Source organism: Cebidichthys violaceus, unplaced genomic scaffold (assembly GCF_023349555.1).
Source record: "Cebidichthys violaceus isolate CVI_PGR_0920_01 unplaced genomic scaffold, fCebVio1.0.p SCAF_80, whole genome shotgun sequence".
Lineage (NCBI taxonomy): Eukaryota > Metazoa > Chordata > Actinopteri > Perciformes > Stichaeidae > Cebidichthys > Cebidichthys violaceus.
The window spans coordinates 37,501-65,406 of NW_027176965.1; the positions used below are offsets into that span (position 1 = coordinate 37,501).

The 27,906-nt window shown below is 45.8% G+C and overlaps 2 protein-coding genes across 5 annotated transcripts in view; both read right to left on the reverse strand.

The window, feature by feature from the left end:
- The window catches only part of stk17b (serine/threonine kinase 17b (apoptosis-inducing)), a 7,931-nt gene extending 3,450 nt beyond the window's left edge, over positions 1-4,481 (reverse strand). Inside the window, exons 1-3 of the mRNA XM_068702137.1 lie at positions 3,895-4,481; positions 863-1,075; positions 55-193 (exon numbers count right to left, since the gene is read on the reverse strand). Of these exons, the coding sequence (XP_068558238.1) occupies positions 55-193; positions 863-1,075; positions 3,895-4,016 (474 nt within the window). The 5' untranslated portion in view covers positions 4,017-4,481. The remainder of the gene's footprint in view (positions 1-54; positions 194-862; positions 1,076-3,894) is intronic.
- Positions 4,482-5,439: 958 nt separating this feature from the next.
- The window catches only part of hecw2a (HECT, C2 and WW domain containing E3 ubiquitin protein ligase 2a), a 37,974-nt gene continuing 15,507 nt past the window's right edge, over positions 5,440-27,906 (reverse strand). For 3 of the 4 annotated variants that reach the window (XM_068702098.1, XM_068702096.1, XM_068702097.1), the window contains 26 exons: positions 27,765-27,831; positions 26,269-26,438; positions 25,950-26,089; positions 25,692-25,792; positions 24,749-25,605; positions 23,876-24,176; positions 23,607-23,699; positions 22,786-22,936; positions 22,207-22,313; positions 21,743-21,867; positions 20,717-20,902; positions 20,401-20,535; positions 19,114-19,216; positions 18,927-19,023; positions 18,585-18,668; positions 18,335-18,417; positions 16,601-16,721; positions 15,908-16,021; positions 14,690-14,842; positions 13,703-13,801; positions 12,438-12,567; positions 12,168-12,314; positions 10,958-11,072; positions 9,806-9,891; positions 9,332-9,444; positions 5,440-8,812 (listed from right to left, as the gene is read on the reverse strand). In XM_068702098.1, the coding sequence (XP_068558199.1) occupies positions 8,701-8,812; positions 9,332-9,444; positions 9,806-9,891; positions 10,958-11,072; positions 12,168-12,314; positions 12,438-12,567; positions 13,703-13,801; positions 14,690-14,842; positions 15,908-16,021; positions 16,601-16,721; positions 18,335-18,417; positions 18,585-18,668; positions 18,927-19,023; positions 19,114-19,216; positions 20,401-20,535; positions 20,717-20,902; positions 21,743-21,867; positions 22,207-22,313; positions 22,786-22,936; positions 23,607-23,699; positions 23,876-24,176; positions 24,749-25,605; positions 25,692-25,792; positions 25,950-26,089; positions 26,269-26,438; positions 27,765-27,831 (3,990 nt within the window). In that variant the 3' untranslated portion in view covers positions 5,440-8,700. The remainder of the gene's footprint in view (positions 8,813-9,331; positions 9,445-9,805; positions 9,892-10,957; positions 11,073-12,167; positions 12,315-12,437; positions 12,568-13,702; positions 13,802-14,689; positions 14,843-15,907; positions 16,022-16,600; positions 16,722-18,334; positions 18,418-18,584; positions 18,669-18,926; positions 19,024-19,113; positions 19,217-20,400; positions 20,536-20,716; positions 20,903-21,742; positions 21,868-22,206; positions 22,314-22,785; positions 22,937-23,606; positions 23,700-23,875; positions 24,177-24,748; positions 25,606-25,691; positions 25,793-25,949; positions 26,090-26,268; positions 26,439-27,764; positions 27,832-27,906) is intronic. The other variant, XM_068702099.1, reaches the window with a different exon arrangement.

Below are 27,906 nucleotides of genomic sequence, written 5' to 3' on the forward strand. Positions count from 1 at the left end.
TTTTCAGCGTGTGTGTGTGTGTGTGTGTGTGTGTGTGTGTGTGTGTGTCCAGACCTTCAGGTCCAGGTGCACCAGGTTGCTCTGGTGGAGGTGGTGGACTCCCTCCAGCGTTTGCCTGATCAGACGGGTGATCTGGGCCTCCGGCAGCAGCTCCTCAGACACGCAGTGGTCAAATATCTCTCCACCGGCCGCACTGGGCAAAGAGGAAACGCACCGTAAACACCAGAGACTGTTTATGACAGGCTGAGAAAAATACCCGGCGGTTTGTTTGTGATGCACGCTAGAAACAGAAATATAGTGTATCGGTGGTTTTAGTGGTCAGAGGGCCTCTGGTTTGATCCTACAAGTGATATTGAGCAAGAAAGCAGCCTTCCTTCCTGCTCACTGCAGCTGAGAGCGTCAGCCGAGGCTGACACAAAGCCCTGAAATGGTGGTTCAGAGTACAAAGTTCACCTGCTTTCATTACATTTCAGGTTGTTCAAGTTGGTCTTTTTTTCTCAGCCCCTTTTTGAGCTGTCCAGGCCGTCTTAGATCGTCAGTGCAAGCTGTCCTAAAGTCTGTCACTGTGCATTCTTATTCATTCGGCCTCTCACATCCAGTTTGGGTTTGGATGGTACCTAACTACACCTAACAAGGTGTCCATGCAGGTCATCTAGATGTGGAGTTTCAGCTCCAGCTGTACTGTACAAGCCTGATAAACCTGCTGGACAATGAGCGTTACATAAACAGAGTGTCTCAGCTCTTTAGTGGACAAACAGGACTTTGCCCCTACGCAGGCATTCAGAGGATCCCTCTGCTGTTTGTGGTAGAAACATTGAGCCGGTGTCAGACAGATCGTTTAAACATGACGTTGTGAACTCACTACTCCAGCAGCAGGACGATGTCGTGATCCGTCTCGTACGCCGTGTGCAGGTTGACCACCCGGGCGTTGTTGCGGGCCGTCTCCAGGACGGCCATCTCGTGGATGACCTCCGCCCGGCAGTCGCGACCTCGCCTCCTCTTCCGCAGGAACTTGGCGGCGAACACTTTCCCCGTGGCCTTCTCCACGCAGCGCCGGACCACGGCAAACTTCCCCCTAGGAAGCACAAAGTGGGCATGAGGGTGAGGGGCGGCGCTTCTAGTCCGACAAAGACAATTAGAGTGTAAGGTAATGAGGAGACATAAAGGCAACCCGGGGGACATTTTGTTAAGCATTTACTACATTTTACTGTTTCATAATGTTTCAACAGGTTCCCACACTTTCAAAATAAAACAATACGTCACATTAATCCATTTACATAAGGCTATTTGTAAATGAGTGCAGCAGTGGGACAGTGGTGCTATCATTAGATTACATCTTGGTCTTGATCATTGGGGTAATTGTTCATGTTACTCAAGGCTGGGAGGATAGTGGCTACCTGCCACTACATGTACGAGCCCAGACTCACCATGGCAACAATCCAACTCTACAGAATGATTGGAAACATGCAGTGCTAATATGGGTGTTCATTACACATAATATTCATGAGAGTCCGTTGGATTTCTAAGCGGTGTAAAGGGGGACATATCGTGAAAAACTGACTTTTTCCTTTTGGTATCTGGAGTGCATCTCAACCCTCAAACTGTGAAATCAGACTGGATGTGATTCAACAAGCCATTTGGATCCTTCTCCACATGCAGGCTCATTACAGTATACCGGCCACGGCTCGACAACTACCGTGGCAAAAGGTGCACCACGTTTTTTTCTCACGGGCCAATCAGAGCAGACTGAGCGCCACAGGTATGTTCAGACAGACTGTAAGAGGAAAATAATGTTTTGATGATAAAGTATGTAAACATGTTCTAGCAGAAACCCAAAATACAAGCATGAACCTGACAACGAGTACAACATGTCCCCTTGATCTCCTGAGCAACGCCTAAACAAGAAGGCCGGCAAAATGTCCCGAGGTCTAGACCTACCTTTCCCTCTCTGAAAAAAACAACAACAACATTTGGCCGATATTTAATTCAAGTAGCGGAAGCACTTTTACACAAGGCCTTGCAACGACCGCGACAAAAGAAAAAAACTATTTAAAACCAAAATGAACTGCGAAGGTTCCAGACCCAGAAGGACAAAATAGGAGAACAATGGCGCTAACCCGTCCTGCTGTGTGGCAGTGATGACTTCTATCACTGTCAGAAGTCGTCTATCTTCATGCAGTCTTAACATACATATACATATATATATATATATATATATATATATAAAATATAATCTAAGCAGCAGAGGCCGATATATTCTTATAGACCCTAATATAAGTAAAGCTAAAAAAAAAAAAAAAGAGCAAGATCCTATAATTCCCATGATGCAACTCAGTGGTTCTTGTTAAAATCCTCCTGAAGGCCACACCTTTAAACTGCTGTTAATCACGCCATAGTCTTGAGGCACTGATGATGTCATCAGGGGCATTGTCTCTTCACAGAGCTCACTGACAACTGTTTAAATGACACGCTGAAGAACAAAAGGTAAAGCCATCTTTAAAATTGATAGATTGCTATAATCAACTTTCGGCTACCGGGGGGGGAACACATTTAAAAAAAAAAGGTGACACACACACACACACACACACACACATAGTCAGCTGTGGTTCTGGCCTCCTGATTCATGTCCACTACTCACACTAGTAGCTCTGGTTTGGTCTACACCACACATTTCTGACTCTTTAGCTTGCTAGCAGCTATGCTAGCCAGCTGGCTGCTAACTCTGTCTGTGGTTTGATGCTGGGCAGGTAACAGACTTGCTGTTACTGATGACGACAAACATAACTGGAAGTTGCAGCCTGATAAAGAAATGGAGAAACACAGTTAAAAGTCACAGTTTCATTTCAGACTAGCAACGCTGTGAAGAACTACACGTTAAAATGGTCAAAAGTAGAACCAGAAATTGCCCTCATTATGTTCTCTAAAGCGTTGCGCCTCAGAACTTCCTGTTATGGCAAATGGCACACACACCATTTCTCCTTTCTAAGAGTGTGGTTTGCACATGTGCTCGTTTCCTTCCTCCTATTTGGAAATCACAATTATACGGTACATGCTGCATGACACATCACGTCAAACACACCTCAGAGATCTCAGGATGTATGATCATCGACCGTCAGCCGTTGCCATGGCGCACAAACACACACACACACACACACACACACATGACAAAGGTCTACTGTAGCACGGACCAGTCAGGTCCCTCTGGCACCGCTAGGCTCCAGTATTTACAGTGGTGACAGATTACAGTGCAGAGTCCAAGTGCAGTGAAAAGTATGTGCTAGTCATGTCTGCAAATACAGAAATGAGACGATGCAGACTGGTTAGATGGAGGACAGGTTGAGATGTGTGCCACTTATTAGGTTTTCAGTCTCATGTTTAGTGATGTCCAAATCTGTGGTGACAATGTAACAACAGCTCACTGACCCAGTTTAGTCTCAACAACATGCAACTATGTAGCAATACAATGCGTGGTACTGGCACAAGTATCGAATACACAAGTATCAAGAGTAGACTACATCATAGAAGTATTACCCAAGGTAACCTCTGAGATGAATGGACATGTATGACACAGTCCGGGGCTCTCCTAGCTGCTGCATTGATAAGGCTTCCTGTATCATTGTCGGTCACTAGTAACTGTAACGTGTTATTCATTTGTAAAGTGTGGTCTAGACTGCGGCTATCTACCATAACAGTCAATGCTGTACTATGCAAGATAGTCCACACCAATATTCAGTATATAACAATCCAGACTCATTTCAAAAGCAAATTGTACAAGTGATATATATCCCGGCTCTATGTAATCCTAGTTCCTGTAGACCGCACACTGCTGAGGAGAGCCCCCCCGTCTGTCCCTCTCTGCTGTCCCGGGACAACGGTCGCATCAGTTGGACTCACCTCCCGAGCTCTCCGGTGATATCGTACACGCTCTCCATCGGCTCCGTGCTGATTGGGGTCTGAATTTCTCCGAGCAGCCCCGCAGCGAGCCCGCTGCGACTGTCCAGCCGCCTCCGAGACATCTTCCTCTCCCGTGGGTAACTTACTGGTCTCGGTCCTGCTGCCAGCTACCCGGCTGGTACTACTGCTGAACGCCGAGTACAACGAGACGAGCGACGGAACTAACCCAAGAGTCTGTCTAACGTTTACACTGCCGGCTTCACGTTAGTTACATGTTAATGTTAACCAAGCCGGTTACCGTGCTACTGTTTAGTTTACGGTTAACGTCACCGACTCCGGTTAGCTTAACTGTCGCTAACTAAGTTAGCTCGATGGTCAATGTCGCGGGTTCAGAAGTGAGTTAAACCGATTTCCCCACTTTCAGCTGTAGAGGACCGGTTCGTCTTTGAAGCGTCTACCTACGGCTGGTTCCAGTGGTCCGGTTATCCAAACTACCGCAGCGGGCCACTGCGAAAGAGCTTAGTTAGTTTATCTAGAGAGTTTTCGATCATTTTCTTTTTTTTACATCCTTCTGTTTGACACTTTGTCGACACGTCACGGCTTGGCGCATGCGCAGTACTGTTGCGTTTGAAAAAAAAAAAAAGGAAGGTCGAGTTGATTTGAATCGTGAATACAGTGGAGGTGTGAGAACCGTAATCATTCGCTCCCTCACTGTGTGTAATGGAGAGTGAGGACAGTCTATTACCGCCAAGAAAAGACACACTACGGAAAGTTCAGCAGCGTCCAAAATAAATCAATCAAAATGACTCATGATAGGTCAGAAATATGAGTATTATTGTAAAATAGGTCAAATCTTTGACCCGTCTAATAATTCATAAATATGACAAAACAATTTTTATTTTATACTTTTTAAATCTCACAATTATGACTCGATATGACTTTTGACTTAGTGTTAGTTTCCTCATAATTGTAATATAACATCTGAAAATGATGAGTCATAATGACTGTAAGTCTTATCTTTGAGATAGCAAGTCCAAATTATGAGATATAGCGCATATCAGAGATAAAAAGCCAAACGTATGAGAAAAGGTAGATTTTACGTCAGTATCTTATAATCGTTTCTCATATTGTTTTTTATTGTAGAGTCAAACTTACTTATTAATAATCTGTACTTACCATGAGTGTTTCTGTTTCTGTCATTTAAAAAAGAAATCCTTTTCTACCATGAACACGAGTTTTTCCTGTCAGAAATGAGTTTCCACATACATCTGTCCACTGAGCGAGTACATTTTCTACATCTGGCAAAGCATCTGCAGAGCACTGGAAGCCTCATATCTAACCCATAAGGACTGCAATACTAATGTTAAGTATGTATAGCGATATAATTTGATACGTGTATATATTTGTCCCCATATTGTCTTTAAAATGATTATATTTAGGTTGACCTTTATAATGTACTTTAAAGATAATACATTTAGTCATTTTACTCATTCAATTGGTACAAAACTCTTGTAAAAGATAAATAAGAGTCATGTATCGTTAATCAAAATTTGCCATTTGTTCTCTTTTATTACAATCATCGGGGTGAAATGGAGACACACGCACACACAGGAGCTTTGCATAGAGTGGAATTTTGAAAACCGGAGACGTGTCCTGTCAGAAATGTACTCGGACAGGCAAGAGGTGCAAGTGCCTTCATCTGGACGTGAAGCAGGTGATCAGTCTTACCAGTCTTCTGCAGCAGAAAAGCCTCGTTATGGAACCGGGTGAACGTACATCCTATCACGTGAAGCGGTGTTGCCCATGCCACAAATCTGATGAGGTGATGGTCTGTAAGGATTTGGCAGGAGCCAGAAGTGGGATGTGTTTTTGTTAGACAGAGATAGAGAGCAGGCCTAATGGTTGACTTTGCAAGCCCCAAACCTTTGGTACATTCGGTGCAAAATATATATTTATACACACAAACAGGACGGACATACATATACATTTATATACAAAGAGACAAACGGGACCGCACACATGGTACACGAACATGTGCTCTCACGTTTCACGAAATCAAAACAGCCCTATTGATTCATCGCCGATTCATGAGCGACGAACCATGACCTCCGACCTATTACTAAGATAGGCAGACACGCACATGTGAAAGTAACAACACTGTAGAAACATGCTGCCGAGACACTCGCCGTTACACCGTCATAGAGTAAAAACAAACTATTGCATTCGCGCGTCATTCCCGGAGCTAAAACGAAGTGACTGGAGCACCTGTATTTCCCACGCCTCGTTCCCATGAGCTTGGCGCTCAAAAGGGATGACAGTGCCAGGTGAGCGTAAGGTCACATAAGGTCGCGTGCCTCGAGTGAGCGACCGAACGGACGACCAAAGTGACGCAACTGAACCAGCTCCCTCGCCCCCCTTTTTCTGAATGGATCGCAATATCCTCATGCAAAAAAAGCTAGTAAGGACAGTGTGTTGCACTATTTCAGCATGCAATATCGAGCTATAACACAACGCCATCTAGGGGTTTCTGCCTCGGCACGGCTCACAGAGCTGACCGGGAAGATCCCGCATGCAGTATTGGACTGGGTACGAGGGGTTGGTGGTGGTGGTGGTGGTGGTGGTGGTGGTGGTGGTGGGGGGGCTGGGGTACGACAGTCTGCCTCCACATCTCGCATCACATGTGGGGCCCCCTGGCTCTATTCCAGCCCCGCCCCCTGTGGTTTGGCTCCAACAGGACTCTGTACAGTAGGTGTGGTCTTGCATGCACCCCATACAAAACGAGTATGCAATTTGTGTGCATGTAAGAAAGTGTGTGTGTCCTCGCGGGGGGGGAGGGGGGGGTTTGGGTCGTGCACTTGAGAGTTAGAGAAATTAATAATCACATGCTTATAAGACAAAACTATTGCCTGGCATGGACTTGAATGCCAAAAGTTCTGAAGTATAATATATCCACACAGCCCTGAAGGCTGGTGCTTGTTCCTCATCGACATCACACCTGGTCCGGTCATTCAGAAAGGAGGGAACCACTGGTTCTTTCCTCTGAAGGCGCTGTAGTAACGACAGCGCGCTTTACCGCCCCCTTGTGTTGATATCTGCTTTGGGGAATTTAAAACCACGACTCCTTAAGTTTCACCATCTTTGATTTGTGAGACCCATGGATCTGGTCTTTTTCTTCTTCTTCTTCTTCTTCATCTTTCTTTTACAAGGAAATAAAATAGCTTTCCTTGAGAAATTTCACTTTATGGTCAGGAAAACCCAAGAGGCACTAAAACAAAGGTCCCACCACTGCACCCTGACCAGGTTCCTGGGGTGACACCCGGCTACTGTCTTTCAGCTAAGAAGGCCTAATCCGGTGCCAACGTCAGAGAGAAGTCGTCCTCCTTCCTCGAGGAAGATTTCCTTTCCCTCCACTTTGTGTTTCGTGAAATCTTCCTCAGGGGCCAAACATAGTTGCTCGAGGTTCGTACATTCGGTCACTTATTTGGTACATTCATCCCTTTTCATAGGTTGGGTGTGTGTGTGTGGGGGGGGGGGGGGGGGGGGGATCTCATCAGTGAGAAGGACCTTGTCATACTTATGAGCGGCCGCCATCTGTCTGTGAGAGAAAGTGCATCTGTTGCTCGTGACGACTGTGTGGAACAGTTTTGTCAGACAGGAAGCCCGCACTCCTATCCGACTGAAGCGTGTCAGTAAATGCGTCTTGCACAGCGGAGCGACACTGTAAGAAAGTGCACCCGCAGCATCGCGGCTAATGCTGCAATACTGTGTGCACTATTTGTGTGTGTGTGTGTGTGTGTGAGATACTGGATACCTTGGTGAGTATATGCAGAAACAGAGCCGCATGTCTCAGGTGTGTCTCCGCCTTCCGTGCCCATGTAAGAGCTCTGATGACGCAGTAGTTGGGGGGGGGGGGGGGGGGGGTAAAAGTCCTGACCAGAGCCTGCCGTCATTACCGTGACGCTGTCCACAGGTGTCACTGATGATTTGCGACGCGTTGTCCAGCTTGTTCAGCAATCGATGAAACGATGAAAAACGAGTGTATTTTCAGTCTACATACAATTTGTGTATGTTTGTCTGCGTGTGTGTGTCTTCGTGCACTCCAGTGTATCCCCAAACAGGCAAGGAGGACCAGCCAACATCCAGTTCTAAAATGTCACATCTTTCTATGCTGATAAAAAAAAATCTTGGGGGGAAACACTGGTTTGCAACATCAATAAAAACGAAATGTCTTATGTTGTGTGTGTTTTGTGCAAAGGTGATTAGCGTGTGTGTATTAAAGTTCCTAAGGCTGCAGCCTCGGTGCAGAAAGGACACAGTTTTGAGGTCCGGAGAGGGAGAGGGGAGCTTAGTGCTTTTTTTTTTTTTTTGTTTTTTTTGGAGCAGCTGTCTCGGAGGTGCAGGTTGGAGGAGGAGGAGGAGGAGGTGCTAGAAATCCAGTAAACAAGGCCATTAACTGAAGAGATAAAGCACACATGTGGCTCAATGAACAAAGGTTACCATGAAAACAATATATTGTACTGCACAGCTTTACAAACCATTCTCCGATTGTCCGCCTCTCCTCCAGAAGGAGTCCACTTGACTGACTTCTATGAGAAATGTGAGAGAGAGGCGGAGGATCGGAACGGAGCCCGAGAGCTGCTGAGTGACGAAAAGAAGAAACAAAATCAGCTGAGTTGTCCACGAGGGGGGGGGGGGGGGGGGGGGTTAGTTGCCATTTGAGGATATTAGTTTTAGTTTCCATGTTCTCTTCTCAGTGAGAATGGTGGGTTTCCAGATGGTTCTCTCTCCCGAGTTAAACCTGCGAGGTCACTCCAAACCGAAGGTGCTCGTTTCCTCTACAGCAGTGACCAGCTTCTCGTAGAGCATGGAGAAGGAGGGGTAAGGTGGGAGGTCCAGACGATTAAAGCAAGTGTGAGCCCTATGGAGACAGAGACACACACACACACACACACACACACACACACACACACACACACACACAGAAAAGATGATCAGATAGATGTATAATATATTATGAATACATATAAATCATAAATAGTATTTTGTATATATAGTGAGTAACTGTACAACTTTTTTAAACCTCCTGTAATATATAATAATTAATGATATAAGGCCTAATATGCTTTTTTCAACAACAAAAATCTGTGCTAGGTCCATTATATATATTTTTTCTGAAGCGAGGTTGGGCCTTTTATCCTTTTTTCCCTCACCCCATACAACCTATTTTGCAAACTCAGGCCAACTTCCGTAACTGTTTAATCTTGAGTAATAATCAATATTAAATTTAGCAGGGGAAGGCTGATGTAAAATACAAATGTGGGGTGAGGAAAAAGAAAAGTAAAAAGGCGCCCGACCTCCCTTCAGAAAAAAGAAAAACAAATACAGCACCCTCCACCTTTTGCAAAGTGAGTCATTCCTCCCATTAAACACATCCTACCTGGGTAAGGAGGTGATTTTCCCCCACTTCTCCACACAGAATCTACGGGGTCCATTACTGCCCCGGAGAGAGGCGAATCCCTCGTAGGGAATGCTGGAGGTGCCTGTCACAAACTAGAGGGAAGAGGGCAACACTTGTCACACAATGTATGAATTATTATTTACAGTATGACTCTGACTGTATCTATGGCTGCGTGACTCAAAATGTATGTCATTTAGTGTTTTTAGTTCCATATATTTAACTGAGAATTGAACTGAGGCTTCAACAAAAACAGAAAAATGCGTGTTGTATAAACTATTTACATATCAACTAGATGAAAGTAACGTCCTCCTGCAGCCTCAAGTGCATTACCCAGCTAAAGGCTAAACCCCCCCCCAACATGCACTGGTCAACAAGGCTCTGCAGCGCCTGCAGGGCCCCCGGCCTCCACACGGGGGCAGCCCGAGTGCATTTGGTCACCCCAGCGTGCTGTACCTGCAGCAGTCTCAGCCTCTGCTCATTGTTGAACCTCTCCACAGCTGCCCAGAACCAGCGAATCACTATGTGGTTGTCATGGTAACCTGGAGAGATAGACGACGATGATGGCGCATGAGTCAGATGAATAACAAATAAGGCTTCTCGTCCCCTGTCCCTCACTCCCCAGTGCTCCTTCCATCGCTCTACTTCCCCTCCGTGATTTTGGAACGGGAGCCGTCGTTTTAATGTTTAATGGCCGGAGCGGTTTGGTCCGTCTCAGTCGATTCCTCTATTAAAAGAGCCTCACACTGAGTCATGGCCGACTGTCGGTTTGAGCTCTCTTGTCTCTCGGCTGCTGGCGGCTTCTCAACTGTATTGGCCAGACCCTTAAAAAGCCTTTTAATGTGATCTCTTGTAAATGGTTTGGACACTGGCGCTTGCATGCTTGTGCTGTACACAATATGAATCACAATAATTAAATAGCAATAACTCCACCAAGCATCCAAGTGCTCATTATACAGTGCATTACAGTTAATATCAACAACCTCATACAGTTGTTGAATGGGTAATGGAAATATTTCTCAAACTCAAGAATCACTATTGATTGTATAGTGAGTGGTTAATGTGAGGACAGCAACAAACACAGGGATTTATACAATATTCTACCTTTTTAGATGAACAGAAAAAAAGATTTGAATGAATATTAATATAATCAATATTAAAAATAACAGTTCTACCTGATCAGACACCAGCATCAGAAACATCAACATCTGACCCCCCTAAGACTTGGACCCCCAAAAGAGGTCAAATCAACAGGTCGGGGGGGTTTCGAAACACTAACTATCCATCTCACCTTTACTTAAATATTACAATATATTTCCCATATTCATGTCAGACACCCCTAAAGTGGGCCAAACCATTTGACGCGAGTGGGCCCGCCTCACTCCCATCACTGCAGTGGCTTGGGCCTCTGCAGTAGCTGTAAGTACACTTAACTAGATTTCCTTCAGAGTTTCTGACTTGTGACTGCAAAAGTTGCCGTGTGGTACGAGCTCTATGATCTAGTGCAATAGATCTGATTCATCACTAGTCATCGTGTATTCGACTTTGTGCGTTTTCTCCCGTCGCCGTCAACACTGTCTCCTACGCGTCTGCTCCATCTCTACGTACCTCCTCTGTACTCGGTGTTGTTTCTCCAGTCTGCCAGGTCGATCTCTGCCGTGCCTGCAATCACCAGCTCCAGCTCCCTGGCGTCAAACACTGACACCAGTCTCACATCCACCACCTAACAGACACACACACACACACACACACACGCACGCGCAAACGGATGATTACATGGAATAACATACTGGTGCAGCCTCTAATTTATAAAAGTCTTCCCACATACATCACATTGTTTGAGGAATTTCAGAGCACTGGCTAAGACAGTAGATCCTCAGTGTGAAGATATACACAGTGACACAGATGGCAGCGGGATGAACATTGTGGGGAAAGTTTCCATCCGTTTTGTTTACGGTAAATGTTGGATTTGATTTGTTGATCAAACCAGAGGGCCGTAAAGACTCGCAAAGACCCGGTAATCTGTCCTCCTGCCAGGCAACGGACTGAAGCAGGAGTTGGGTTTGTACCAGCTAGGACGACACACGAGGAAGAAGCAGAATATTGGCGCCGGTCCAGATCACAGTCCGCTCTTGGTTCACTTTGACACGCTGAGGGAGCTCAGCGAGTAGGACTGTGAGCCATCACGTGTCACCGTCCATCTTCTTGTACAGTTCTAAACCGGAATACGTTCTTTCTCCGACAAATATGCCGCGCACTGTCCTCACTCAGAGTGTGAACAGACCACTGGACAGACATGCTCAGGAACTTACCCTCACACTAGAGCCAAACTGTGCACTGCACACAAATCTAAACAGTCTCTGATACCTATTTTAAGTCTTTCCAGTTGAAAAGTATTGTGACACCAGTTGCTTGTTGTTGCTCAAAAAAAAAAGAAAAGAAATCCCACTGCGTCATCGCTGCTGATCAATCCTGTCACCAAAACAAACCATCTTAAATAAAGTGATCATAAATCATAAGGTCCTGCTGCATAAATAAAGGATACATTTAAACAAATATTTGTGTGAGCCTCTTAAATGATAATTCCTGTATTTTAATATCAGGCTCTATTTTTTACTTCTCTACCATGATCACTCGCTAGACTGGAAATTCACGGCGATCAACTTATTGGGAGGGTTTTAATAGCGAGCAGCAATAAAATCCTATATTGTCCCATCTCTACCTATAGAGTAGTATTATCGCCATCATGTGCTATAAAGAAGAAAAATCGTACTTATCGCCCTTTTACACTCACAGCCTCATTAATTCAGTGCTGTACCTCATAGAAGCCTCGGACCAGGCTCTCCGTCTGCTGGGCCACTCCTCGCTCTATACGCCACTTGACCATGCGCTCGATGTACTCCTTCTTGTTCTTCTCTGACACAGGGATACCAGCCCCGCCCGGCTTCAGCTCTCTCTCTGTGATCTGCACAGTCACAAGCACACATTGCAGTCTTGAATACGGATGTATTTTCACCAGGCTGCAGTCACACATTTAATAAAGAAATGCAAGAAGACTCTTCTTATTCAATCACACACACACACACACCTGTCCAAAGACCTCCTCGTTCACAGTGAAGGTGAGGTCCAGCATGTCTTCGATGTCGTTGTCCTTCATCCACTGCAGGCTCTGGTGGAACTCCTCGTCCAGGAACTCCAGGTCGCTCAGGTCACATGGTCTGCGTGAGCACAGGCAGAGGTAAGGCGGAGCTTGCAGAGAGGTCAACAAGGCTCTGATGGGTTGCCCTACTCATGAACCATGGCTGATTGTAAGCAGGGAGGTTAAAAGGTTAATTAGCCCAAGCACAATAGCGCAAGACAGCTGTCCTCAAAGATAGTAAAATGTGAGACACAGCCTGATGCATGGTGGGAAAATAGGTTTGCCCAAATGTATTATGTATCAGGATAAGCCCCTCGGGTTGTAACATCGTAGTTAGGAGGGATGTGAGACGCTTATCAGGACACAGACAATAAATAAAAGCAAAACAGACAAATATATATATATATATATATATATATATATATATATATATATATATATATACACACACACATACTACATTCATTTATATATATAGCCTGTACATTTAATGTGCTGATGTGCAAATCAATAAAAGCAGATTTTCATGTTGACACTCGCTATTAGAACTCCTTCTTTGTCCTTTAATATTTGTTGATATTTCTCCATCACTATTCCCATCATGCATTGAGTGATGTAAATAGGAAAGCTTAGTGTTGCTATGGAGACAGTGAGTTAGCTATGTATTGCCATTTCTTAGCTTAAATTTTTTTTTACATTTTGATAAATCACCTGGATTACTTTTTATACAGAAAGAAATATAAAAATCACGATTATCTGTTTTTTATTGGTTTGTTTTTTTAGCCCCATTGCTTTTTTGCACATTCTCTTGTAATGCAGCATGATCTATTGATATATATAGTCATTAGAAGCTACTGTATGTGACTTGTATTACAATCTAAAACACATTTCTATTTGCTTAATAAATGCTCGTCTGTACAATAATGTGGAGCCAAGAAAGGATCCATGTCAGTGAAGAGGTTAAGAACCCTTTTTATTACATAAACATCTGTCCTTAGTGCAGACATTTGGCAGGGTTTGAGGTTGTTTGGACAAAGCTATTAATAAGGATGCTGCTCCTACTGCCAGCTGCTGGCTGAGAGGATCTGACTGAAACACTTTCATTCTCAGCACGGCCTTATAGAGTTAGTGAGGGGGATCTGATTGGAAGCGCTGGGGCCCTGCAGGCTGCTGTGGAATTAGGAAGTCGGAGGGAAGCGGGCTGAGGGACTTACATGCGGAGAAGCCCCTTGTAGAAGGGCCGGGTGAAGAAGGCATCCAGCAGGTACTGATGGACGAGGGCCAGGCCCAGGATGCGCCCACTGAAGCGGAACCTAGACGCGACACAGAAAATAGAGGGTAAATCGTCGACTTCAAATTATTTCTCCCACCAGGTGTTTAGTGAGGCCTGCTTTGAGCACAAGATGGAGGGAGTTTAATCTGTCAGATGTCGACAGAACGAGCGTAACGCAGCAGATTGGCTTTAAATCTTCTCTCTGCGGATGCATTAACACTGCGGAAGTTAGTTTGCTCGTGTGTGTACTTGTTTCGTCTATTGTTTAATATAGTATTTAACGAGCTAAAGTGAAATTTGAAGTTCACTTTCCAACTGAGGATGCACCAGATGGTGACATTGTTTATGTGAATAAATCCCCCCCCCCCAAAAGATTTACTGTGAGAACACTGCATTGAGTCAGAACAGAGCTGAAGTCTGTAGCAGAGACCAGCTGAACCAGCAGGGACGGTGGTTCTGTCCCGTCTGTCTCGAGGACTCCTCTAACGTCAGACATATTGACTTGACATTCTTCAATGTGATGAGCGCCATTAGGTTTGTCCAGTGTGACAAACAAACCCCTGAAGACTTGAATTAATGTTGCTTCCTTCTTCATCCAGCCTATCATATTATTGTTTTCCTGTCTAGCTGTCTGCCCATCCATTCATCAGTCTGATCATCCATCCATCCATCCGTCCGTCCGTCCGTCCTTCCAATCACTGTCACTGAGGCAAAATTGACTGGTGAGCCACAAATTGCTGATCCAAATTTCCACGCAGCACCCCGCAGATGACTTCTATTTTGGGCCCGGCGCACAGCAGTCAGAGCTGGACAAGACGGACACTTTACAGTCAGCACAGCAGCAGACTTAACTTCAACGAGCACACATCAGACAGACCGATACGGCATATAGACACACACACACACATACGGTACATGGAGGCCTCACCATTCGTGGTGGTTGTCTACAAAGGCAGACATGGGGCTGATCTGGACAGTGTACGTGTCGTTGGCCGAGTATTCGAACAGGCCGTAGTACGGGTTGAACAGTTCTCTGGACACCAGGAAGAAAAACTCTCTGGAGGGCCCACTGTAGTCCAGCCTGCAGGCGTCACACAATGAAATACACATGCACGTCAGTAGGGAAATGAAATCAGTACATTTTCAACCCATTCTCACTCCCATCTTGTCAAATATGGCAGCCTGATCGGACCATAGACTGTATATACGTAGTGGACGTAGTCGTCATGACGTCACCCATTGGTTTGATTGGTTGCCATCTTGTTTTTTTGCAACCAATGAACGGAGGTGACCATATTTGGACTGTGGAGGAGTGACGTAGAGACGCATTATGGCTCTAGTAGCGCCCTGCCAATCACCAGGTAGCCCCGCCCTAAAGCATACCCTGCTTTATGGTTCATTTACTAAATGAACATCATGCTGTATTGAAGAAGACTTGAAACTAGAGACTGAGACCATAAACTCATGTTTACAATGTTTACTGAGGGAATAAATCAAGAGAGAAGTAGAGTCATTTTAGACTAGACTTCTATACAACCAGACGTCTTTTAGCAACCGGAGGAGTCGCCCTCTGATGGCCATTAGAAAGAATGCAAGTTTAGGACACTTCCGCATTGGCTTCACTTTTCAGAGCTGGAGGTTGCCGCCTGGATCAGATGTAAAACTATGATGCCTTCATACTCCTCTAGCCTCAGTTTACATAGAGCGGAGGTTAGGGTGGATGTGTGGGTCAAACAAACACAGAGTCCTGTGTGATACCCACAGTCCATATTGAGTAATTTGCAACAAGAAAAGGATACAATACAGTTATCTGATAACAAAGGATATAATATCAGACACTGAAACACAGTGTAGGTGCTGCCTCTCATCTCTGTTGACAGTAACCCTACCTATTGATGTTTAAGTATTCCATGAAGTACATTTCTAGCTGCCTTTTAACGAGTACACTGTGGATTTACCGGGCTGTTGTCAGATGCGTGTGTGTGTGTGTGTGTGTGTGTGTGTGTGTGTGTGTGTGGAATTGTACATGGTGAAACCACTGATTAAAACTTCCCTGGATCAACGACAGTTAGCAAATGCACACAGCACACACTTGCACCGTCTTAAAGCATGATAAGGAAGTTGATTGGGAATGCGTCTTTCTCACCCGTCCTCGCCCACAAAGCTGACGTAAAGTTTGCTCCGCTGCAGGTCTTTACGGGAGTAACACATGATTTGGTTGAAGGCGTCCTCCAGGAGGTGGTCCCTGCGTATGATGAGCCTGGGAGAACGAACACACACACACACACACACACACACAGATTTATTGGTATTAGACTTGTGAACATAATAATACTAACAATATTTTGTATCTACACAACGGTCATGATTAACTTAATAGACTACTATTTTGAATTTCACCAGGTTTACCAATTGACATCCTGGATTTATCCTTCAAATGCATCTTGTAGACCCTTCTGTCTGCTTCTGTGTGATATTTTGTTTTTCCCAAATTTAGATCATATTCCTTCAGGAAGGGTTAGTGACAGTGTGGGCTCCATGGTAACAGCTTGACGGAGTAGCAGCGAGGGGGGGGGGGGGCTTAGCAAAGGTTCAATTGGATAAACCTAAAACCAATTAGAGCAATGACGGAAAAATGTAAACAGGCTACAACGGGCAGAGAAGAGCTGCGGGAGGAGCATCAGTATGAGTGTAAACGAGTGTTGCCGTTTTCCATGAGAATTTAAAGATAAAAGGAGTTTTTACTTTGACTGGACCCAGATGAATCTGCAAAGTCATGTTTTATTTGCTCTGGCAATCCACACATACGTCTCTTTTCAATTGTTGGGTTTAAACCTACTTGACTTTTCCCGGTCCCTGTCCATAACCTTTGGTCTCCAGCTTCCGATAGAAGTTCCTCAGTTTAGCCTCAAAATCACGCTTATAGGGAGCAGGAGCGCGGGCATTGGCTCGCTGGGTGCCTGAGATGTAAATATGAGAAAGAAAGAGAGGACAGAGACAGAGACAGAGAGAGAGAGAGAGAGGTGGAGAAAAAGGACAATGGTAGTCAGAGTGGTGAACAGACAAAGAAAGGGAGGCAGAGATAGTTGAAAAAAAAAGAAGGAAAACACAGACAGGGAGATTGAGATCAAATTAAATTTGAATGATCCAAAGCGGAAATTGCCTGAACGGGTGAGGAAAAATCTAAATCTGAGAACTGGAGTACTGTATGCAGGTTAATCCTGGATTGTCATTTTGTATCAGACTGTTGTAGAGTCATTGATTGGAGAGATAGAACAATACACAGATCTCTTCATCTGTCTGTGTTTTGGTTGAACAGTTTAAGATTAGAGGTAGGCTCAGTATAGATAGAGAGTGCACAGAAGGACAGACACACTGACGAGAGGAAGCGTTTGTTTGTGTATGTGTCAACGACTTAAAGGGAAAAAATTGCCACCTTTTTATGTGGATGTCCAATCAGGGTTAATGGTCAATAAAAAGCAATAAATTCCTCTGCAAGTGCCATATTGACCCAGAGAGCTGAGTCCTGCTACCATGTTCCAGGATGAATCGCTTCTGACGCCCGGAGGTTCCCCGTCGTCGCCCCTCTCGCACGACTAATGTAAGTCTCACTCTGCTGCATTTCTTAGCCTGTACACTCTGACTTAAGCAAATACCTCTAAATATCCAAATCAGCCAAAACATAACAAAACGTTTTCCACAGTCAGAATTTGGGATGCCATTGTTTCTGTTATACATTTGATCTTTGCTTATCAATTACTTTGCTTCTTTCCTTCAGATTTATTATGGAAATTACTATTTCTGTTCATTAAAAAAAAAGTACACAGCCATTTAAATGTGCTAAATCCAGAGCATTAATATAGCAGCAGACATGTATCATCGATAAGATGTAGTGGAGTAATGTCCCCCTTGAGCAGAGAATGAAGTCACTCGCCCTCTGTGTGTGTTAATCCGAGTTTCTCTGTGCTTTGTTTTTGTTACCGCCAGCTCAGCCGCCGCCATGTTGAGAGCCGCGTGGAGGCAATAGGCCCTTTTCACAGCAGCCAATTTGACGTGTAATCACAGGGTAAACACAGGTGTAATGGATCATGTTAATTATGGTCCCAGTCTAATGAGTGTGTCACAGTCATTCCAGTGAGTCAGCATGCGCCAGGGCTCTGGCCAACCTGAATGGAACAAGGCCATAACTAATGTCATTTATCACACCTGTGCTTACCCTACAAAAGGGCCTCTCCTTCAATCAGAGGTATGCTCTGAATTTAGCACCTTTGAGGACTTGAGGGGAATAAAGGACAGAAAACTAAGCGTGCATGTGTGTGTAGAGGATGGGGGTTAAGAGGGAGTGTGAGTGTAAAGCACGTCTTTTGTGTCCGAGTGTATTAATGTTTGATATCAACTTGTGTTATATAGGGAGGTACTATGAAATTGTTTCTTTTATTTAGTATACAATGTAAACCAAACCTCACGGCGGAAGGCGTGAAATGTAATAAAAGAGACAGAACTTAATAAAGACGGGTGAAGGCGTATCGTGCCAATAAAGTGGCTGCAGACACAGAGTGAGACGCACGCTTACCAGGGGAGCTCTGAGGAGACGAGAGGCAGTAATTTGGGTGGAGCAACGGCGGCACATATGACATCACCTCCTCCTCAAATAGGCTGGAGACGAGAGAGAGAGAGGAGCACACACACGGAACACAGTCAGAGAGGAACAGACATGTAGAAATCCTACATCGTAGAACAGCGTAGCATCAGCAGAGGTGGATCAAATTAAACTTCTTTTTAAAGTGACCATTAACACACAAACGCACATGAACAGCACTCACCTAAGCAGCATGACGAGGTCAGCGTCGCTAGAGAGACGAGCCAGACCTGTGACTCCCTCACTGCGAATAAACTGCACCTTCTCCCTGCACACACACACACACACACACACACACACACACACACACACACACACACAGCAGCGGGTAAACTGACACAATCCATTTGGATTAAAGGTTAACTGTGTGTTCAGTTTGACTGATGATGATAATGGAGGTGTTGGATGTGAGTAAGGCTAGAGAGAGAGAGAGAGAGAGAGAGAGAGAGAGAGAGAGAGGTGGGAAACAATGAGACAAAAACAGGGGAGGAAGGGGAGAAGCAAACGGAGAGAGCGAGAGGCATACTTGAGCGAGTGATTCCTGGCGAGTTCGGGTTGCCTTTCCTGCAGGATCTCGACGATGTTGGGTTGCCGTAGAAACGCCACTATCTTGTCATTGTAGGCTGGAAGAAAAATGAGGAATGTGTATTTATATCTGTGTCTGCTCGTGTTCACACTATTGCATGCGCACATTTTGATTCTGCCTGACCTACCCACAGGCACCACATCGTGGTACTGACTTCGACTGGAGCCGCTGAAGGTGCTGGACGGGCGGGGCATGACGGGCGGGTTGGCTTGGCGAGAGTCGTCCACCACCTGTGACAAAAGGAAGCACTACAGTTCAGGTCGCATCCTAGTTCTGAGACCGGTCCGCCTGTCGGGATACCCGTCACTTTTAACTAAATTCACTTGCAGAGATTCTGTATCAGCACAGTATTCAAGATTTCAGATGACTGCTGTGTATATCAGAAACCTACGGAAGCCCTGAGACGCGGCAAAAAAAATTATCTGCTTATTTATTTTAAGTCTGATTTAAATTGTTTTCTCTTCAGTGTTTATGACTTCCGTTGGACAGTTGAAAAAAAAAAGGCTTTGACTGGATAAAGGTCCTGAAAAAAATACATCTGTGAAACCGGTTTTGGCCGGTGATTGTTTATGTCCGGATCATTTCGATGTGTTGGTTGTTGTAATACTAATTTCGGCCACAAGAGGCTGAAGTGCACCACTACCTTGTGTTCTAAATAGCACGGGAAAAAAAATCATGTTTTCTTTCAGGTGAGTCCTAATTTATCCGTGCACTCTATACACAAGGTACATATATTGTGTTTTAGCAAGTTGTGTAAATTAAAACTCACCATGAAGAAAACGTGAATGCTTTTAGTCCTCCTGGGCTAGTGGTGCACTTCAGCCTCTTGTGGCCGAAATTAGTATTGTAACAACAAACACTTGATCCTAACAATACAAAACAAAACAAAAATCACCCTATTTTTATACCTCTTTTAGATGAAAAGATTCTGAAAGATGATTCTCTTTCACCTGCTCCTGAGTCATAAACACTGGAGAGAAAACTATTTAAAGCCTAGAAGTCAAACTATAGCTAATCCTTGTCATTGTTTAACAGTTATGTCAAATTTGTAATTTTCTGTAAATTCCTACATATGTACACAGAGCTTTAGAAGAGATGAGTGGCAACAAGATAGGAGCAACTTGTCAACATATGAAATATTTGACATACGAAGTGTTTCCGGGGATACAGGATGACATCTCGAAGGACTAAGTCAAAAGCAGCTTTGCTTTAAAATGAAGTGGTTTTTCACTCTTTTCTATCGGACTTGCGCTGCACTGGAAGCAGCACTGATGTCCTTGCTTTGTGAACGAGCAGGATAACACTCACAAAGCATTTTTCTCCTTCAAAGCGGCCTCCCTAAACATCGCAGTGTCTCTCCTAGCCTTAAGTTGACTCCAGGTGACAAGTGGTGCAGTGGCGGCTAGTCTCTCACCTCCCCGGCACTGTGGCTGCGCTGGCGGCTCAGGTGCTGGCGGTGGGCCAGCAGCCCGGTGGAGCGAGAGCTCTGGAGGGGAAGCCGCGGGTCGATGAAGGTCGTGGAGCGACAGTTGTGATCCACGAAGAAGGGCTGAGGATTGAGATGCGAACACCCGCGGTCAGGCATGGATAAACTCCACTACGTGCACACAGAAACACATCTTCACATGCAGTGCACTCAAAAGGGACGATTACAAAGACAAAACAGCAGCAAAGGCCACCGGACAGGGTTTTCAGGGTCTATCCCAGGTCGAAGGTCAACACATACACACCTTCCCGGTGTGGTCGTGCTTCATCTCCCAGCCGCGGGGAAGCTCCAGCTGCTTGTTGGAGAACATGTTGAGGAAGGTGACGAGGTCGCGGTTGTGCTGGTAGCGCTCAAAGTAATGGGCGTCCCGACGCACCTTGCTGATCATGTGCTTCAGGCAGGTGTTGCTCGTAAACATGCGGTAGGCACTCTGGGCAGAGGGGGCAGAGAGGTGAGGTCATCAGAGAGGGACAGGAGAAAGACTGGAGCTCCGGGCTCGTTTCACTTCAATCATTCAAGGTGGAAGACAGTGTGGATAACATTTTTTCTAATGCCAATGTTTGTTTGTTTTTTTTGTTCCACCAAATGTCTTGAATCATTTGAAATAAATGCTCGACGTACTACGCTAAAACATGATTAGTGTAGGATCAATACTGCATACAGCATGGCGTTAAAATAGTTCAAATGATTGATCTTTGAATTGATTTAACTGAGGTTTTTAGTCAGCATTCAAAAACTGCAAGTCACTAGGGCTGCAAAGTATTCATTCAATTATGGATTAATTTGTCTTTTTTTTAAATTAAATTAGTCTAAAAAAGCTTTTTTTAAAAGCCCAAATAAAGTAATGTCTTAAATGATCAAGTCACCCACATAAAACAGGTTTAGACCCCATATTCTAAAACATTTCTAACGACCTATATTGCCACATATTCTGTGACCACCTGTATGTAGCAATGCAGATCATTTTGGCTCTTCGCTATTTGCCCCTAAAAGTGTCACTGCACATAAACCAAAACTATCTGCACGTCCAAGTACAAATGGAGGTAAGTGAGAAAGTGACTGCCGTCGTTGCTCAATGCACGCGCCACACCGGTTAACTACTTCACCACTCGATGTGACTCCTACTGAACAACAGCACTGGGCCTTACACTCCGAGTGCTCTGACATTAAATCAGTCAGAATGCTGAGTTTGAGAACAGTGTGTCCGCTTGTATGTAGACAGATCAATGTAAAATGAGAACAGGGTCAAAGGTGACGGAGGAGGACTGACAGGGTTAGAATGCAGCACGGTGAAGAAGTCGGGGCTGCACAGGAACTTGGCGCTGGGGGACTGCAGCAGCAGGGAGAGGCGCGAGCGACCGCTGGAGTGAGCGACTGCGCTCTCCCGTCGGTATTCTGCAACGAGATCAACACATACTAGTCAAACCTCGAGACAGGGAGACGCTAACGAAAGCAGATCATTTCATCAGCAACGTTTCATATCCAGCATTATGCGTCGGGGATACAAAAGAAAACATCTCCACAGACCACCGCTATTCTGAGACGGTTGTGCACAACATCTATCAGACCGTAGTATTTCAAGAGACAAATCATTTTCAGGAGGTGAGTCATTTAATTGGGCAAATTGTTTCGTTTTTTTTCTCAAAACGAGTACAGAGCTCTTGTGAACGACACCTCTAATTTTTTCTATTTGTGTTTTTTTTTTCTTTCTGTAATATGTTTAATGAAACCAACCAGAAATGGAGTGAGGCATCAGTTCACTCTCTGGTTCTGGAAGCAGGTCAACGGGGTTCTCCTCTGTCCGGTCGCTGTTGGTGATGGTCCTCCTGATGCTCTGGTACCTGTGATCCAGAGTCAAGATAAAGTTACTGTGCTGAAAGTAGAGTTTTTCACTATTTTAGGCAAAGAATGCACACTTATGAATACAAGTATGTGCTGAACACGTTTCACTAGAAGTCAAATCAAAGACGTAAAGGGAGGCATTTTGAGCACAAAAAGTTGCATTCATTTCTCAATTGAAAGTCTTACAATCAGAGTTTGCAACTTCCATGAAGCATAAATTCTTAAATGCTAAATGGACCGTAATTGTACAGCGCTTTTCGAGTCTTCCGACCACTCAAAGCGCTTCAACACTACTTGCTCACTCACCCATTCATACACGGAAGGCAGGGGCCACCTGCTCATCAGAATTTTGGATTGGTAGCTGCAGCCCCATTGTGCAATCTGAGATATTGAACATCTAACCATGCTTCTAAATAATGGTTTTTAGAAACACGGCGGTTATTGCAACACATTTCTCTTCACAAAGCCCACCTGCGGTTGAGCTGCTCCATCTGCTGAATGGAGTTGGAGCGGGTCAGGCCCTGCGGGGCAGGAGGTCCGGTGGGACGCTGCCACGTTGTGGTTCTGTTCACGTGGTCCACGAAGAAGATCCTCCCGTGGCTGTCGATCCGAGCCTCCCAGTCTGAAAGGAAATGAATAATTGATACACAGTAGGTGTTTAATGTCTCGGGGGGACATAACCGTATAAATAAATGCTAGCCAACGATTAATGACAGATGATAACACCAACAGCTGAATATAAAGCATATACAACCCCTGTTGTGAGGCACATACTCTATTTTTAAGGTCAGAAATCTACTTCATGATGTACTGTATTTGTGACAAAATTTGCATTAACAAAACGATAACTAAAAGTATACAGAGAAGCTAGTGACATGAATGTCAGTACCAGATTTTGTCAAGATATTGAACTCAAAATCTCATGGTGGCACTAGAGGAAAATGCAAAGGATCACTAAAGACATTAGGATGTATCCTCTGGGGAGGATGAACTTCTGTTAAACCATTTTTGGTTTGGTAGACATTGGCATCCCCTATGTCCCTCTAGTGTGGCTAAAAATGTAAATGCAAAACCTCAGATCAGTGTGTTCACGTCCTCTTTCCAACACTTCTCATCATGGAGTAACTAATCGTTGGGTTAATAGTCGTTCTTTAGGGAATTTGGAATTAGTTTGTGGTAGTTTTTAGTCATTCAGTACTACATGGACACAAAGACACGCTGCTACGCAAAGCAGGTGACATAGACAGATGCAATAGACAAACGATACGGTGCTTGCAGACACACACACTCACTGGGAGGTAGAGGCTCGTCCACACGTTGGTATCGGTGGATGTCATGACGCACAGAAGGAAGCGAACGAACAGGATGGCCGTTAACGTGAGCGCCTGAACACGGAAACACACAAAAGACAAGATTTTGTATTAATGCGATGAAAATGGTAAGAGATATTGTTTGAATGGCACTGCTGTTCAGTGAACTTTTAAGCAAACAAGACACTTTTTTGTGGGAATCCAAAACATGTCCTCTGCAAAAAACACGGAGTTCATCTATGGTTGAGTACCTTCCTCTCCATCTGTTTCTGTGGTGGCTTGCTCTGAATCGGCGGAGCCGGCCTCCTCCTGCGGCTTCGCCTCCTCCCCTGCCCGTCTTTCAGCCACGCCCCCCGCAGCCTGCAGGCTCAGCCTCCTCACGCTGATCTCCTCGACCGCCGCCGGCTCGCTGGGCGGGGGGGCTTCTCCTGCAGCCTCGGCGATGGCGACCTGCCCGCCCCCTTCGTCGTCCACGGCGTGATTGGTCGGTGGGGTTCCGGAAACAACGTCTCCCCCCGGATCTATGGCCGTCTCTGCTCCCTCCTCCGCTTCCTACAGAATAAAAAAATAACAGTGTGGGAAAACAACAGACAAAATGATAATTATTATAGATTATAGACAGGATTTCATGCTGATGGAAGTTAATCTCATATACGCTGTAATGCAGGGCATTCACACCTACTGGTCCAAAATAGTCAGACGACTACAGTGGCAGCTCACAACAAGAGGCCGTCACCAAGGCAACAAAAAGAAAGCTGAGAAATGTTCAACACTATGCTAATACGCATCGGTGCGTAGGCGCAAATGCAAAACAAACAATCATCGAGCATTTCTCTAAAAAACTCCATGAGAAGTGGATACAGATCACTTAAACGTGGAATGATGGTGCTTTGGCAGATTGCTATGGTGCACTGTCACACGAACCAGGCTGGGGCTAGGACCCAGTGGAGACTGCTGTAGAATGTGTGCACTGTGGGGACAGTAATGACACTCAGCCACCGCAGCGTGGACTGTGGCTTCACATCCACTCAGAGATAAAGAAGATTAAGAAATGGTATGATGACATTTGACAAAAGACACAAGATAATTCACGGGTCGTGACCATATAAGGAAAATGAACTCACCACAGCAGTCGTCACTGTGATTGGGCAGCTCTCTGACGATGAGAAGACCGTCTGCGGGGCTGTTGCCATGGAGCAGGTGTCAATCTCTGAGGAGGGGTCCTCGCCAGGCCCCCTTCCTTCCTCGTGCATGTCCCCCTCTGGCACGGCATTATGGGACACAGCCTCTGTGAAAAGAGCTTCCTCCACTTCAGAGAAGACGTCCGGCTCCAAGACATCCTCCAAGTCCAGACCTGCCCCCACCTCCAGGGCCACCTCCGCCTCAGGGGGCTCGTCTTCTGTCTCACCGCCTGCGCCCTCAGGCTCCTCCTCCAGCACTGAGGGCTGCAGCCGCTCTGGCCCCTGCTGGAACTCGGGAAACGGGTCGTCTTCATCGGGGCCGCCGTCGTCTGGAGGTTCTCCATTCATCAGCAGCGGTGACAGCGGCATCGGAATGATGTCATTGGCCCCGGACCTCTCGTCGTCCTCGTCAGAATCGATGTGCAACATGGAGCTGAGCCTTGTGTGAGTTGGGAAGCTGGAGCGCAGTTTGGGTGAGGCCGCACCCAGGGGCCTCTCACCGGGGCCTTTGGGGGCCTCGATAGCATCCAGGCCCTCGCTGAGTGACCTCTGGAGCATTTCGTGGCAAGACAGGCTCTCGTGCTCCACAAATATACCCCGGGCTCCAACAAGAGGCAGGTCCTTTGCCGGGTAGGCCGTGGCCCCGCCTTCCCACATGCTGTGGGAGCCCTGGGAGCCGGTGGGAGAAGGGCCCGAAGAGACCAGCCCTGGAAGATGGTGGGGCAGGTCCTCATCATCGGACGGAGTCCCTGGAGCTCCATTCATGGGAGAGAGGCCGATGATAGACTCAGGAGAGGCACCTGCAGTAGCACAACAGGTTGTGTTTCCATGTTGGAAAAGACAAATTTCAAGAAAACACACTCAATTTAAAGACTGATTGATTTACCATCAGGCCCAGTCGACGTGAGTTCCACTTTGAACTGCAAATGGCCGCTTACATGTTCAGTAGGCAGGCGCCGACACAGGGGGAAGCTCACAGGCTGGACTCTGGACAGAGAAACACCATGACATCCGTGACATTGCACACGTCAAATTCAGGTCCGAACATCTGTCCTTCTGACTGAACTGAAGTTACTATGTAATATGTAATATAAGTTACATAGTGTATGTCCCGTCTGCGGGTGGGAACCTGCGTTTCACCTACCCCGGTATTTTTTCGATAAGCCGCTGCACAGGGATGGTGAGCTGACCGAGGAAGCGCTTGATGATCGGTCGACTTTTCGCAAACTTGTCCTTCACCTCGATGTACAGGATGTCCGTCATTAGTGCCACAAACGTGTACTTCTGCAGGGAAGCAGGCAAACATATACACTCAGTACTTCATCAGCTGTGTGTTGCTAGTGTACCTGTTTGAAAGAGAATGTGTGTGAACGAGTGCATGAGCACATCCTGTGCGTATGTGAAAAAGCGTGCTCAGTGTCGTGGTGCAGCGCGGCATCTTTGAAGCCCAATAAAAACGTCACCTCTCCATGCCAGACGGGGTTGGTGGTGTTGGCGATGATGGCCGATCGCCGCTCCTGTCCGTGGTGGCTGAAGATAGGGAAGACGCTCCTCTTCCCTGGGTGGATGGACATCTTCAGGTACGGGTCCGGATTGAAAAACATTCCCTTCTTCAGGCCGGTGGCACGCAGATCTGTGGCAAAGCATTAGTGACAGCAGGCGTGTGAAGAGGAGAGGGTTAAATACTATGATCGTGTCAACATGCTGATGTGTTGTTGTGTTTTGTTAAGCATCTTAGTTTAGCATGTTAGCACGCTAACAGTTGCTAACTAGCACAACTGAACACAAAGTACAGCTGAGACAGATGGGACTGTCAGTGGTTTTGCATCACTGGAGCGCTTATGGCAGAACACAGACAATACAGCCAATCAGCTTCGGAGAAGAAAGCGTGGGGACTGGATGAATTTGTCGGGAGCTGAACTTGAGACGATCACCGCCAAAAGGCCAACGACGCGACAAGACCAGCCTGACCAAACACCACTGAAATCAATGGGTCGACCGTCCCAGGGAGGAGACCCGTGAGAAGCTAAGCTAACCCAGCTAGGACCTAAGGCTGCCCCACTACCTGTCTAATGTTTGACTGCAGGCTAACCCAGCAACAGGGGGTCGGTTGCTGTGTCCACGTCTTTACAGAGACCTCGCTCCATCGTGGCGTCCCGGGTCAAGCAGCACTTGACTGGCGGACCGCAGGAGAGACGGCCGGACGAGAGGAGGTGGACTCTGTTTACATCAATGATGTTTAGTGCACAAACAATTCAAATGTGATGGACGATGTTCTCTGATGTTGAATTTTTAATGTGAATATGTCGACCATATTGACCAGAGAATTGCTTTGTTGCTGCTGTTTGCGTTCCTCCAGATCCAAGTTTTAAAAAAAAATGCACATGAATACACTATTGTTTGGTTTGTCATGTTTGTCTTCTGTAGGAAAGGGGCTACAACTGCCTTTTCGTCATGTTATAGCCCCTTCCTCTAACTCCTTTCCTGTGTCCATAGACTACTCCACAACTGCATCAGAGCACTAGGACATACAATTCCCTGCTGGTTTATTAATGTTTTCATCTGGAAGAATGGTAACTAGCGGAGCTGGCGGCTGATAAAACAGCTAAAAGCCGCTTCTGATGCAACGGATAATTGAAACAAGCTGTAGTGGACATGTGAGTACTGTCGTCTTCCTGTTTACGTCTTATTAACCTCTTTAAATTCCGAGACCATTGTGTTTCCTGGAGCCAGCTTTTAATGTTTACTCTCGCTTTCCCCCGAAGGACTGTGAGACAAACATGAGGAGGAGATTACATCACTCAGCTAAAAGACAAAAGTCTGTCTGTGTTTTTGAAGGCTTTGGTAAATTGACTTACAGCCATCGACTCCAGATTTCCTTTTCGGTTTGTTCTTGAGAACGATTACACGACAACAGTAATCCGAATAGCAGCTTCGACGCGCAGACCTCTCAACTCACCTGTCAAAGTAAAGCTGATCAGTTTTCGCGGATGTTCGATGCCCACCTGCTCCGACAGGCCCTCCACCTGAGGGGGGAACAGACGGCGTCACACTCATTGCTAACACACGTCTGTGTGTCTGTCCTACTAAACTCACGGGAA